The 15,463-nt window shown below is 40.8% G+C and overlaps 1 protein-coding gene across 1 annotated transcript in view; it reads right to left on the bottom strand.

The window, feature by feature from the left end:
• The window catches only part of TIMP2 (TIMP metallopeptidase inhibitor 2), a 71,148-nt gene that overhangs the window by 21,745 nt on the left and 33,940 nt on the right, over positions 1-15,463 (bottom strand). Inside the window, exons 2-3 of the mRNA XM_073588071.1 lie at positions 11,818-11,918; positions 9,805-9,913 (exon numbers count right to left, since the gene is read on the bottom strand). Coding sequence (XP_073444172.1) covers positions 9,805-9,913; positions 11,818-11,918 — 210 coding nt within the window. The remainder of the gene's footprint in view (positions 1-9,804; positions 9,914-11,817; positions 11,919-15,463) is intronic.

Below are 15,463 nucleotides of genomic sequence, written 5' to 3'. Positions count from 1 at the left end.
CACTATGATAAACGATCATAGTGATCAAAATAAAAAAAATAGTACATAACCCCCCCGTTTATCACTCCCTTATATAGGCCAATATAATGAAATAAAGAAAATATATATTTTTTCAATTTTCCATTAGGGTTAGGGTTAGGGTTGGGCTAGGGTTAGGGCTAGGGTTAGGGTTGGGCTAGGGTTAGGCTAGGGTTAGGGTTAGGCTAGGGTTAGGGTTGTGCTAGGGCTAGGGCTGGGCTAGGGTTAGGGCTCGGGTCACGACAAGGGTTAGAATTAGGGTTAGGGCGAACTAGAATTAGGATTAGGGATTAGGGTTGGGATTAGGGTTAGGGTTGGGATTAGGGTTAGGGGTGTGTTGGGGTTAGGGTTGGAGCAAGAATTGAGGGGGGTTTCCACTATTTGCCAACTTTGGGGGTCTAAAAATTGGGGTCTAAAAAAATCACTTTTGTGGAAATAAAAAAAGACTTTTTATTTTCACGGCTCTGCGTTTATAAACTTTTGTGAAGCGCTTGGGGGTTCAAAGTGCTCACCACACATCTAGATAAGTTCCTTAGGGGTCTAATTTCCAAAATGGGGTCACTTGTGGGGGGTTTCCACTGTTTAGGCCCATCAGGGGCTCTGCAAGCGCAACATGATGCCCGCAGACCATTCCATCAAAGTCTGCATTCCAAAATGGCACTCCTTCCCTTCCGAGCTCTCCCATGCGCCCAAACAGTGGTTCCCCCCACATATGGGGTATCGGCGTACTCAGGACAAATCGCATAACAACTGTGCGGGTAGGATTTCTCCTGTTACCCTTGTAAAAAATAAAAATTTGGGGGCGAAAAGATCATTTTTGTGGAAAAAAATAGATTTCTTATTTTCACGGCTCTACGTTATAAACTTCTGTGAAGCCCTTGGGGGTTCAAAGTGCTCACCACACATCTAGATAAGTTCCTTAATGGGTCTAGTTTCCAAAATGGGGTCACTTGTTGGAGGTTTCAACTGTTTAGGCACATTAAGGGCTCTCCGAACGCAACATGGCATCCGATCTCAATTCCAGCCAATTCTGCGTTGAAAAAGTCAAACGGCGCTCCATCCCTTGCGAGCTCTGCCGTGTGCTGAAAAAGTGGTTTACCCCCATATATAGGGTATCAGCGTATTCAGGAGAAATTGTACAACAAATTTTGTGGTTGATTTTCTCTTTTAACACTTGTGAAAATAAAAAAAATTGGTTCTGAAGTAAATTTTTTGCAAAAAAAAGTTAAATGTTAATTTTTTCCTTCCACATTGCTTTAGTTCCTGTGAAGCACTTAAAGGGTTAATAAGCTTCTTGAATGTGGTTTTGAGCACCTTGAGGGGTCTGGTGTTTAGCATGGAGCCACTTTTGGGCATTTTCTGTCATGTACACCCCTCAAAATGACTTTAAATATGATGTGGTCCCTAAAAAAAATGGTTTTGTAAATTTTGTTGTAAAAATGAGAAATCGCTGGTCAACTTTTAACCCTTATGGCTGAGTGCAGACGGAGTTTTGAGCCCTGCGGATTTTTCCGTGCAGAATGGAAGAAAACCGCAGGTCAAATGACCTGCATTTTTCCTGCGGATTTCTTCCATTTTTCACGCGGTTTTCATGCGGTTTTTGTGCGGTTTTCCATTGCGGTCTTCCCCCTGCAGATTTGGTAACGGGAGATAGAAAACCGCACAAAAGAAGCAACATGCTGCGGATTTTGTACCGCAGGAAAACCGCGCGGAAAAATCCGCAGCGTCTGCACAGCGTTTTTTTTTTTTCATTCATTTTAAAGGTACTGTACATCACAATGCGGATATGCAACGTTTCTGCGCGGTAAAATCCGCTGCGGAAACGCTGCAAATCTGCATCGTGTGCACATGGCCTATAACTTCCTAACAAAAAAAAATTTTGCTTCCAAAATTGTGCTGATGTAAAGTAGACATGTGGGAAATGTTATTTATTAAGAAATTTGTGTGACACATCTCTCTGATTTGAGGGCATAAAAATTTAAAGTTTTAAAATTGCAAAATTTTCAAAATTTTCGCCATATTTCCGTTTTTTTCATAAATAAACACAAGACTTATCGAAGAAATTTTACCACTATCATGAAGTACAATATGTCACGAAAAAACAATCTTAGAATCAGCGGGATCCATTAAAGCGTTCCAGAGTTATAACCTCATAAACGGACAGTGGTCAGAATTGTAAAAATTGGCCTGGTCATTAAGCTGCAAACTGGCTCTGTCGCTAAGGGGTTAATTGTACTTATCATCAGGGCTGTGGAGTCGGAGTCGTGGAGTCGGTGCTAATTTTGGTGGAGTCGGAGTCGGTATAAAATGGACCAACTCCGACTCCTAAAATATATAATAAATTGGGTACAGTAGTTCAATGCAGAATGTGCTGAATATTTTTTCATAGGAATTTGGGAAAGTTATGAAATGTCCTATAAAATGGCTGTTCTATTCCTGATCTAAGGCTACATTCACACACAGCGTTTTTCCTGCGTTTTTTGAGGAAATGTTCTTCAGTTGCAAAAGCAGATCAGCTTTTTAAAAAAGTTCATCACCTGAAAGGTTTGTGAGCTCATAGATAATGTTTTCAATAGCAAAAGCAGATTAGAAATCTGCTCTATCTATATATCCATTTATCCATATCTGTATCCATATGATATCTGTACCAAAAAGAATGAAAGCCGGATAGCACACAGACTAACACTCCTTTTTTTAGCACCAGTCAGGTACACCTCATAGCTGCCCAAAAGGACGCCCAGGACAGGCATTGCTCGTCTTCAGTAACACATCAACATCAATTGATAGTTGGAATAAATAGACTGCATTCATCACCACATCTTCTTAAGGTGCAGGCTTTATTTTCAAGTGTAGGGGTGTGCAGTATGAGGTTCTGCAGCATCTGAGGTGTGCAGTATGAAATTCTGCGGCACAGCATGAGGTTCTGCCCCCCCCTAGGTTTGATCCTGGCTACGCCCATAGTGTGAATGTAGCCTGAGGATCTAGGCTTTGTCTTAGCTGAGATAAGTCATAGTTTGTGTTCATGCATATATATATATATATATATATATATATATACACAGTACAGACCAAAAGTTTGGACACACCTTCTCATTTAAAGAGTTTTCTTTATTTTCATGACTATGAAAATTGTAGATTCACTCTGAAGGCATCAAGACTGTGAATTAACACATGTGGAATTATATAATTAACAAATATGTGTGAAACATCTGAAAATATGTCTTATATTCTAGGTTCTTCAAAGTAGCCACCTTTTGCTTTGATTACTGCTTTGCACACTCTTGGCATTCTCTTGATGAGCTTCAAGAGGTAGTCACCGGAAATAGTTTTCACTTCACAGGTGTGCCCTGTCAGGTTTAATAAGTGGGATTTTTTGCCTTATAAATGGGGTTGGGACCATCAGTTGTGTTGTGCTGAAGTCTGGTGGATACACAGGTGATAGTCCTACTGAATAGACTGTTAGAATTTGTATTATGGCAAGAAAAAAGAAGCAAAGTAAAGAAAAACGAGTGGCCATCATTACTTTAGGAAATGAAGGTCAGTCAGTTCGAAAAATTGGGAAAACTTTGAAAGTGTCCCCAAGTGCAGTGGCAAAAACCATCAAGCGCTACAAAGAAACTGGCTCTCATGAGGACCGCCTCAGGAAAGGAAGACCAAGAGTCACCTCTGCTGAGGAGGATAAGTTCATCCGAGTCACCAGCCTCAGAAATCGCAGGTTAACAGCAGCTCAGATTAGAGACCAGGTCTATGCCACACAGAGTTCTAGCAGCAGACACATCTCTACAATAACTGTTAAGAGGACACTTTGTGCAGCAGGCCTTCATGGTAAAATAGCTGCTAGGAAACCACTGCTAAGGACAGGTAACAAGCAGAAGAGACTTGTTTGGGCTAAAGAACACAAGGAATGGACAATAGACCAGTGGAAATCTGTGCTTTGGTCTGATGAGTCCAAATTTGAGATCTTTGGTTCCAACCACCGTGTCTTTGTGCGACGCAGAAAAGGTGAATGGATGGACTCTACGTGCCTGGTTCCCACCGTGAAGCATGGAGGAGGAGGTGAGATGGTGTGGGGGTGCTTTGCTGGTGACACTGTTGGGGATTTATTCAAAATTGAAGGCATACTGAACCAGCATGGCTACCACAGCATATTGCAGCGGCATGCTATTCCATCCGGTTTGCATTTAGTTGGACCATCATTTATTTTTCAACAGGACAATGACCCCAATCACACCTCCAGGCTGTGTAAGGGCTATTTGACCAAGAAGGAGAGTGATGGGATGCTACACCAGATGACCTGGCCTCCACAGTCACCAGACCTGAACCCAATCGAGATGGTTTGGGGTGACCTGGACCGCAGAGTGAAGGCAAAAGGGCCAACAAGTGCTAAGCATCTCTGGAAACTCCTTCAAGACTGTTGGAAGACCATTTCCGGTGACCACCTCTTGAAGTTCATCAAGAGAATGCCAAGAGTGTGCAAAGCAGTAATCAAAGCAAAAGGTGGCTACTTTGAAGAACCTAGAATATAAGACATACAGTATTTTCAGTTGTTTCACACTTTTTTGTTAATTACCGTATATAATTCCACATGTGTTAATTCATCGTTTTGATGCCTTCAGAGTGAATCTACAATTTTCATAGTCATGAAAATAAAGAAAACTTTTTGAATGAGAAGGTGTGTCCAAACTTTTGGTCTGTACTGTATATATGTAATCGATATTATACAGTGTATTACATATTTATAATTTATTACAGTTTTTTGTGTTCTAAAGTTGAATTCCAATAAATAGATATTATGTTCTACCTAAATATCTTGATTATTGGATCATAGAAATGAGTAAATGTCTGATGTTCACATTGTACTACAATAAATTTTTCACTTAAATATAAGCAATATATGTGGGAGTCGGAGTCGTGGTAAGGGAAATTGAGGAGTCGGAGTCGCAGGTTTGGCTTAGGCTACTTTCACACATCAGTTTTTTGCCGTCAGGCAGGATCCGGCTTTTTTTAGAAAAAACGGATCCGGCATAAATTTTGGAGAACTGTAGAAACGGATCCGTTTTTTTGCTGGATCCGTCTCTGTTCCTGGAGGCTGGCCAATTGGATCTGAGCATGCGCAGACTTAAAAAAACCGGATCCGGTGGCTGGATCCGTCTTTTTCTGGATCCGGCGCATTCCGGCGCCCATAGACTTTCATTGTAGCAAAAAGCTGGAAGCGCCGGATCCGGCGCTTCCGGCTTTTTCGCCGGAGACAAAAAACGTTACAGTAGACGTTTTTTCCAGACACCGGAATGAGACAAGTTGCCGGATCCGGCAAAAAACGGATGAAACGCAATGCCATCCGGCACGATCCGGCGCTAATGCAAGTCAATGGGGAAAAACCGGATCCGGCATTGCATTTTGCCGGATCCGGTTTTACAAAAAAAAGCCGGATCGCGCCTGAAGGCAAAAAACTGATGTGTGAAAGAGGCCTTACCGACTCCATAGCCCTGATTAAGAAGGCAGTAGTATGCTTTGGAGTCATGGCAGCTGGAACTGGGGCTTTAGTGAAAGTGGAGGGAATTATGAATAGTTCCAAATATCAGTCAATTTTGCATCAAAACCTTCAGGGCTCTGCTACAAAAATGAAGAGTAATTTCAACTTTCAGCACAACAACCCTAAGAATAGCTCCAAATCAACAAAAAAATGGCTTTAACCAGAAGATCAAAGTTTTGGAATGGCCCAACCAGAGCCCAGACCTGAATCTAATTGAAAATCTGTGAGTTGACCTAAAGAGGGCGCTGTACATAGAAGACACCCTCACAGTCTGAAAAATTTGGAGCTACTACAAGTAAGAGTGGTCAAAGATTGCAAATTCTAGATGTACCATGCTGATAGGCTCTTACCCAAAAACACTGAATTATGTCATACATTCATAGGGTACTTCAACAAAGTATTACTGTAATTTAAGAATGTGCATATTTATGCAACCTAATTATTTTAGTTCTTTATTTTATTTTTTTTATTTTCGACCAGAAAAGATTTCAGTTTGTTTCTCAATGGATTGTACAGTTCTAAAATGTTATATATATATATATATATATATATATATACATACATACACACACCATATCATTTGGTATAGAAAAAAATTAAATAAAACAAAAAAGCCTGTTAAAAATATAAAAAAATGCATTTGACAGAAAACAATTCAAACAGGTTAGCATCTGACGAGACACTCCTTATTAATACTTTAATAATGCATTATGCCATTCCCCTGTTAGGAACACGAGTTGTCAATGTATTCATACATTTCAATGAGAAAAAAACAAGACGAACAGCACAAAACAGTTATCTAAGAGCATATACAGTCATGGCCGTAAGTGTTGGCATACTTGAAATTGTTACAGAAAATGACGTATTTCTCTCAGAAAATTATTGCAATTACACAAGTTTTGTTACACATGTTTATTTCCTTTGTGTGTAATGGAACAACATAACAAAACAGAGAAAAAAAAGGCAAATTTGACATAATGTCACACAAAACCTCAAAAATGGGCCAGAAAAAATTCTTGATATCCTCAACTTCTTATTTGGTTGCACACCCTTTAGAATAAATAACTGCAATCAATCGTTTTCTATAACCATGAACAAGCTTCTTACACGTCTCAACTGGGATTATGGACCACTCTTCTTTTGCAAACTGCTCCAGGTCTCTCATATGTGAAGGGTGCCTTCTCCCAATAGCAATTTTAAGATCTCTCCACTGGTGTTCAGTGGGATTTAGATCCGGACTCATTTCTGGCCATTTCAGAACTCCCCAACGCTTTGTTTCCATCCATTTCTGAGGGCTTCTTGAAGTATATTTTGAGTAATTGTCCTGCAGGAAAACCCATGACCTAGGACGCAAACACAGCTTTCTGACACTGGGCACTACATTGCGACCCATAATCCTTTAGCAATCTTCTGATTTCATGATGCCTTGCACACAGTAAAGACACCCACTGCCAGAAGCAGCAAAACATCCCCAAAACATCTTTGAACCTCCATCATATTTTGACTGTAGCTATTGTGTTTTTTCTTTGTAGGCCTTATTCTGTTTTTGGTAAACATAACAATGATGTGCTTTTCCAAAAAAGCTCTATCTTGGTCTCATCTGTCCACAAGACGCTTCCCAGAAGGATTTTTGCTTACTCACGTACATTTTGGTAATGGCAGTTTAGCTTTTTATGTCTTTATGTTAGCAGTGGGACCTTCTGAATCTTCCATAGTGTTTCATTTAATTCAAATGTAGACAGATAGTTCACACTGACACTGATGTATCTTGAGCCTACAGGACAGCTTGAATTTTTTTGGAACTTCACTAGGACTTCTTATTTAATATCAGGACTATCCTGTGTTGCAACCTTTCATCTATTTTTCTCTACCGTCCATGTCCAGGGAGGTTAGCTACAGTGCCATGGGTTGTAAACTTCTTGATTACGTTGCGCGCTGTCCATAAAGGACCATCAAGATCTCTGGTGATGAACTTGTAACCTTGAGGTTGTTGATATTTTTCAACAATTTTGGTTCTCAAGTCCTCAGACAGTTCTCTTCTCTTTCTATTCTCCATGCTTAGTATTGCACACACAGACACACAATGAAAATATTGAGTCAACTTCTCCCCTTTTTAGCGGGTTTCAGGTGTGATTTTCATATTGCCCACACCTGTTACTTGCCACAGGTGAGTTTGAATGAACATCATATGTTTGAAACTTAGTTTTTTACCCAAATTTTTGGAAAGGTGCCCACAATTTTGTCTGGGCCATTTTTGGGGTTTTGTGGGAAATCATGTCCAATTTGTCTTTTTGTCTCTGTCTTTTTGTGTTGTTCCAATAGACACAAAGGAAATGTACATGTGTATAACAGAACATGCGTAATTGCAATAATTTTTTGGGAAAAATACTTCATTTCCTGGAACAATTTCAAAGGTGCCAACACTTTCAGCCATGAGTGTATGTAACTTAATGAGAATAAGTATTTAGTGAAACAGACATGTCAAGATTGCTATTGAAAAGTAGATGACCAATGCCTTTTCATATTAAGAAATAGACATAACATAAGACACCATTATAAGTTACACCTTTTAAATCCTCCATCTTTTCTATAAGTTGGATTACATCAATGTTGTCAGTGGCTGGTGAGGCAGGCGATTTAACAGACTTATTTTTTTGTTATGTCATCAGTAGATGGCAGAATTAGTTTAACCCCTTTCCGACATTGGGCGTACATTTCCCGGCAAATGTCAGCTGTTTTGAACAGCTGACATGTGCCCGGAACAGCCGTGGGTGAAATCGCGATCCACCCGTGGCTATTAACCCGCTGTACCAGTCTGTCATTGTTCGTTTGCTTACGGTAAGTGATATCTGTAATTTGTATGTAACTCCGTCTCATGTACAGCACTATGGAATTAAAGGTGCTATATAAATAAATAATAATAAATGCCGCTGTCAAACTCTGACAGCGGCATTTAACACACGATTCTCTATGGTAGTCACTGCCGAATTGCTATGAGTAATTCTGCTACATACAGGTGATCTGTTCATCGCCTCCATGCAGCAGAGCAGATCAGGTTACGGCAGCTTTTAGTCTCCCATGGAGACTACTGAAGCTTGCTAAAAGTAGAAAAAAAAATGTTTTTAAAAATATAAAAACAAATAAAAAAAAATTCAAGTTCAATTCACCCCCCTTTCGCCCCATTCAGAATAAAAAAAAATAAAATCAAACCTACACATATTTGGTATCGCCGCGTTCAGAATCGCCCGATCTATCAATAAAAAAAGGATTAACCCAATCGCTAAATGGCGTAGCGAGAAAAAAAGTCAAAACGCCAGAATTACGTTTTTTTGCTCGCCGCGACATTGCATTAAAATGCAATAACGGGTGACTAGTGATGAGCGAGTGTGCTCTTTACTCGAAATTTCCAGGCATGCATGTTTTCTGAGTAGTTTGGGCGTGCTCGGAGATTTACTTTGTGTCGCCGCAGCTGCTAGACAGCCTGAATACATGTGGGGATTTCCTAACAAACAGGCAACCATCGCATGTATTCAGGCTGTCTAGCAGCCGCAAATCATGCAGCTGCGGCGACACAAACTACTTGGAGTATGCCAGAGCATGCTCGGAAATCTTGAGTAATGAGCATACTTGCTCATCACTACGGATGATCAAAAGATTGCATCTGCACCAAAATGGTATAATTAAAAACATCAGATTGGCGCACAAAAAATAAGCCCTCACCCAGCCAAAGATCACGAAAAATGGAGACGATATGGGTATCAGAAAATGACACAATTTATTTATTTTTTTTAACAAAGTTTGGAATTTTTTTCACCACTTAGATAAAAAAAGAACCTAGACATGTTTGGTGTCTATGAACTTGTAGTGACCTGGAGAATCATATTGGCAGGTCAGTTTTAGCATTTAGTGAACATGGTGAAAAAAAACCCCACAAAAACAAGTGTGGGATTGCACTTTATTTTTGCAATTTCACCGCAATTTGAATGTTTTGCCCGTTTTCTAGTACACGATATGTTAAAACCAATGGTGTCGTTCAACTCATCCCGCAATAAACAAGCCCTCACATGGCCATATTGATCGAAAAATAAATAAGTTATGGCTCTGGGTAGAAGGGGAGCAAAAAACAAACACAAAAATGAAAAAAGCTCCGGTCATGAAGGGGTTAATATTCCATTACAAGTATTATATAAAGCTAAGCTATATAATATTACCAAAATCAGAGCGAATACAGTCCACATGTAAAAAGTACAAACCTGCAATCAAATACTCCTTTTTGCCTCCAGTTTCCAGTGTCACTCCACATACAGCTGATGTAGGAGCAGTAAAGATGTACTGTATATCCTCGGTAGGTCCCTTGAACATCTACAAAAGCATGTAAAAAAATTGTATACGGTATGAATGACAAGATACTTCCATAAATGGATCATGAAAATACTGAAAGTGGTTGTCTCCTACTTTGCAGCTTATACTTCATGGCCCCAGGGTAATTAAATAAACAAAAAAACAATATTCACCTCCTGGACCAGCAACACTCCTCTGCCCTAGCTACTGCACTCCCTGCTGATCTGCTAGCATCAATAGCCGGCAGGAGATTTTATGTAGCCACTGCAGCTAATTAGTAGTCGCTGATTGGGTGCAATGAGAACACTGCAGCCAATCAGAATGAGACTGTTAGGATGGCTTGTGCAGGCATCAGCGGTCAGCAGCTGCTGATCGGGTGCAGCGGTCACGTGATGCCCAAATTTTGATGTCATTAGACTGGTAGGGGACACAGATTAGAGTGAAGTGGGAGCTTTGATCGTACAGGAGGTGACAATAGTTTTTTTTACATTTTTATAGTACTGTCTTTTAAAGTGGTTGCAGTGTTTTGATTTTTTTCCCCATACTGAATCACGTGTTTTCATGTTGCGGAGTTGCCACCATAAATAAAAAGCATGTGAAAAAGTGATCCTGGGGTAAAATTTCTGGTGTACGTAAAGCCACAGTTTGTCATGCATTAGACGAGTTTTGGTATTATTACATCATGGAGCGAATGTGGCGGTATGGAGCGGACTCAGGCACCGGGCCAGCTCCACAAAGGGCAGGTGCTGGCTGAGTTATACAGCTGACACGTGCCTTCAACAAGAGAGATAGGAGCTAGCCTCTGACAACAGTGATTAAGTGTTGACATGTGACGCACCTTAGCACCTGACGGTACTGTTTAACCTCTTAAATGCTGCTGTCAACTTCTGGTAGAGACATTTAAATGGCCCGAAACAGGGCTCAGCACAGTACTCTATAGAAACATGAACGAGGCCTAAACTTAATACTTTGCTAGCTCAATACATCAGTAGCATCATTCTTTCTCCAGGCCTGATACTGTACTTGGATACAATTTATCTGTTCAACTCAAAGAGGATTCTCTAGTCTGAATACACTGTAGACAGTTATCTCTAGGATTTAAAGAGGTTGTTCACTACTTTTACATTGATGACCTCTCCTCAGGTTAAGTCATCAATGTCTGATCGACTGGGGTCCAACACCCGGTTCCCCCACCAATCAGCTGTTATTGGTGATTGAACTGATTTGAATAGAAGGCGGATGTGTAGTACCCTGCTGTAGCCATTACTAGAAGATGGAGCAGCTCGGCAAGTGAGTACTTACAGTCGTAGACAGCCTACACTGATAACAACAGATCGGCGGGGGTGCCGGGTGTCGGACCCCGGACGATCAGACATTGGTGACCTATCCTAAGGATAGCCTATCAATGTAAAAGTAGTGGACAACCTCTTTAAGCCTCTGAATATTCCTATACACTAGCAGGCAAAATTTTTGATTATAGGGAGAAATTAACACATTACATCAGGGGTCCCCAACCTCATGGGCTTATGATGTGTGACTCCCAGCTTAGCTTGTTGCATCAGCACCAGGTCTAGTAAACAGCAAGGAAGAGCAGGTCTCCAGATGGTGACTTTGTGAGTAACTCCACACAGAAAAGCAGATGTGGATGAGTATAGTAATGTGGAGATAGGATAATACTGCTTGAAGCTATTTTAAGGGGGTGGGTTGTCACTAATTTGGGGAAGGTGGAGAAGTCTGGATGTGGCTCGCAACCCTCTCTCAGTAATGAATGTTTTTCTCCAGGTAAATAAGGATGCGGACCACTGCATTAGATTATACACAAGCACAAGAGGAACTATTACTATTCTCAAGATGTATCCAATAAAGTCCGATGCCCATCTGCCATGACATGTGGTATTGTGAACAGCTAAAGTTACACTTCCTACCTTAATTTGTTTGATTTCATACTGGATTCTTTTGATGGGATTTCCATAGACATCATTCCCGCTGTCAACCTCTTTACCCACAATGGCCTTTGCTCTGATCACTATGTGTAAAGAGAAGAAAACATTCAAATCACAATGGCGAACATGCCCATACCCAAGTTTTTCATGACTACACAAAAAGACACCACAGTCGCATTTCCAAAGGAAATTCATTTGTCATTTATATACTACAATCTTCATAAAGTGTAATGTAGCCCATGTCTAAACGCTTTAGCAGACCCTAATGGGTTATTCCCTAGTGAGAAAGACACTGAAGCATTTCAGGTGAGTCATAGAACAGTAAAGTGCATTACCATCTTACAAGCTGCAGCCTTAAGAGACACGATCTTGCTTTAAACATTTCTACTGATTCTTCCAAAACTTAAAAGTAGATTGTAGACAATGCAGTAGATGACATTTAGAATAGTGAGTTTAGTCAAGGTGCGTAGGAAGACATTAACGCAAGAGAAGAAATCACCGGCAGTAGTGGGTGGTAGAGACAAATGATGGCTATGGGTAACGGTAAGATCCAGCTCTTTTCCTCTCGTGCTGCTGAATCATTAGACAAAAATGCATCCAAACTCAGAGAGGATTTGTTGGAAACAGAGAAGCTTTGTGGAGGGAACTGCTACTCTGCACTTTCCAAGCCAAAACCAAAGCAACAGAGCCAGGAGCTAGTGCAAAATTCGTGATGGAAGGGAGGAGAAACACAGTGAAGATGAGGAGGGGGGTAGGGAGCCTGAAGATACAGATACAATAAGAAATGTGACACCGTTGTACCATCATTGTAATCATACCAACAATGAAGCTTTGTTACGGCAACTGAACCTCACAACACATTTACATCTCTCTGATATAAAAGTATTCTCTGTGCACATTGTTCGTGTTGTAATGTAGCTTGTGTTTGTTTTGTTTTCAGCACGACACAAATTATTTACAAAACTTACAAATGACCACAAAGTTTTCTTGATGAAATGATTTCCAGTTTCTGATATACTACTAATGGATAATTATCAAAACCAGGATTTTTAAACCTGTTTTTGATCATTTCATTTGGTGGCGTTTCCCCCTGTCACAAGGCAGCTGGCTATCTAAACCTTTGCATTTTCACCCAACCACCCAAGCCTATTGTGCAATTCTACCTTCACAGGCACTGTTTCCTCAACTAACGTTGTCACTCTTCTGCAATGAGAGCTTTAAGCTTACCAAGTGTACAACGTGTTGCCAAGAAAAGCAATCACCAGAACCTGTGTGACTATGCCCAGTGGTTACATTCCAGGCCTAAGTGATAACTCCTTTGCTCCTAGCCACCTCTCGCCAACACACTGATTTACATACAGCAGTTAGCTGCTCACCTTCCTCTCAGCTCCTGACCGTGCTGCTGTTATTAGTCCTGCAACTTATAAACAAAGTAATAACAGTTTAGACTTCAGAACAAGCAGTGACAAACTGTTAATGTGTCATAGGAGCTCTCAACACACAAGGAGGAGTGCCCATTCTCCCTAAAAACAAGTAAATGACTGGAGAGCTGTGTATTGCTCAAGATACAACTTGAGAAAAACCCTTTCCAGCATACTTGTAGTTTTAGGTGGAGATACTGTGCTATATGTGTACATGAGGAACAATATTACAGGTCATTATATGACTTGTATCCTGCCCCTCCACTAGTTTTCCCCTTTGTATGTTCCATTTCTTTTTCAGTTGTCTCTGAGATAGTGGTATGAGACTAGCTGCCATGATGTCTCCCATACACAGCACACACAGACATCCGGGATTCTTGCTTTTTTAATGCCTGTAGTAGTGATTTATTGGTCTCCACTGAGGCCAATGATTGGGTGCAGTAAACACATACCTGTTCAGACAGGACAGGGAGTACAGAAACTGGTGAGTGGCGAGGGAAGTATCAGAACCAGGGATGTGGAGGATTTGTAAGAAGTGAATTAAGAAACGTTGAGACTAGTCGGCTTAGGCCTCTTTCACACTTCAGTTTTTTGCATCAGTTCAAATCCGCCAAAAAGTCAGAGAAGCGGATCCGTTCTCAACTGATGTGAACGGATGGCACAGGATCCGTTTTTAGACGGATCCTGAAAATGAGGAAATTTAAAGGAATCGCTGGCCGGGAAGGAGAAAGAGAAAGAGAAAGAGAGAGAGAGAGAGAGAGAGAGAGAGAGAGAGAGAGAAAGAAAGAGAGAGAGAAAGAGAGAGAGAGAGAGAGAGAAAGAAAGAGAGAGAGAGAGAGAGGGAGAGAGAGAGAGAAAGAAAGAGAGAGAGAGAGAGAGAGAGAGAGAGAGAGAGAGAGAGAGTTTCGGGTTAAATGAGTGTCTGGAGGATCCGCCAGAGAAAAAAACGTTGCATGCTCCGTTTTGAAATCTTTGAGGATGGTGACGGACAGCAACTTTTGGCGGATCCTCAAAAAAACGGATGCAACGGACAGCAATCCGTCACAATCCGCCATTAATGGAAGTCAATGGGGGAAAAAAACGGATCCTCAAAAGAAAATTGAGGATCCGTTTTTTTCAAAACCTGGCGGATTGTGACTGATTGTAAAAAACTGAAGTGTGAAAGAGGCCTTATGACTGTAAGTAAGCAAATAGCATAGAGCACCCACTCATAAGGGTATTTGTGATAAAGTGCATATTGGACACAGTCATAATCTGCCAATCTACAGTCGCATACAGAGACTGAAGACATTTTTTTTTTTTTTAATTTTATTGCCTTATAAAACCTCATGCAAACCAAAGGAAATAAGGGGACCTGTATAAGTGGAAATCTTTCAGTTACATTTCGCTGTGGAAATCTTCAGTTTCCCAATACAGTCAACTTCTCCACTATGCAGTAACTTCCTATTTGGCCAACAACCAATGACTAAAGGGAACTTGTCACAAGATTAAGCCGAGAATGTAGGAGTCGGCAGGGAGCCACCCAGATGACTAGTCTCCGCGTTCCTGGCTTTATCATTAGCTATGCTTCTTACAACTGCAGTGTTTCTGAGTCAAGCCTAGATGTTTAAAATCAGGCAGCCGATCCCTGTTATTTAGGACACACTAAATTTGTGACCCGGTCTTTCAAGGCTATATTCAGACATCTGTGTGACACATCTCAGATGGCACACTGACTCATAGCGTTTCATTCATCCATACACTTATTAGTTTTAAAAAGGGGTGTCTACGGTTCGTGAGAGTATGGAATAGACTCGGCAATTAAAGTCTATGGGAATCCGTGAGACACAGATGAAAATAGGAAGACATACGTTATAAGGGCTTGTGTAGATGACTGTATAAATCCGAAGAGTGCTACCTGTGGCTTTGACAAATCGCACTTGTACACATCTTATTCTATGGGGCTGTGCACAGGTCCGATTTTTGCTTCAGACGGAGTGGTCCATGGAAAAAAAAATGGCAGAATGCAAGATTTTCCTCTGAGAATTGGAAGGCAGTCACACATTCAAATCTATGGGTCCGTGAAAAAAATTAGACCGCACTCGGATGACATCCAAGAGGGGTCTGATTTACATCGACTGACATAGAGAAAGTGTAGAAACTTTTTCCTCTCCACATCTGAAAAAATCGTATCCCACTTTCATTAAACTCTGATCAGAGTCTGATTA

The sequence above is a fragment of the Dendrobates tinctorius genome, unplaced genomic scaffold (genome assembly GCF_039654945.1).
Source record: "Dendrobates tinctorius isolate UK_male_01 unplaced genomic scaffold, ASM3965494v1 ptg000103l, whole genome shotgun sequence".
NCBI lineage: Eukaryota > Metazoa > Chordata > Amphibia > Anura > Dendrobatidae > Dendrobates > Dendrobates tinctorius.
The sequence above is the reverse complement of the archived record's forward strand: the minus strand, read 5'-3'. Positions and strand labels throughout refer to the sequence as shown.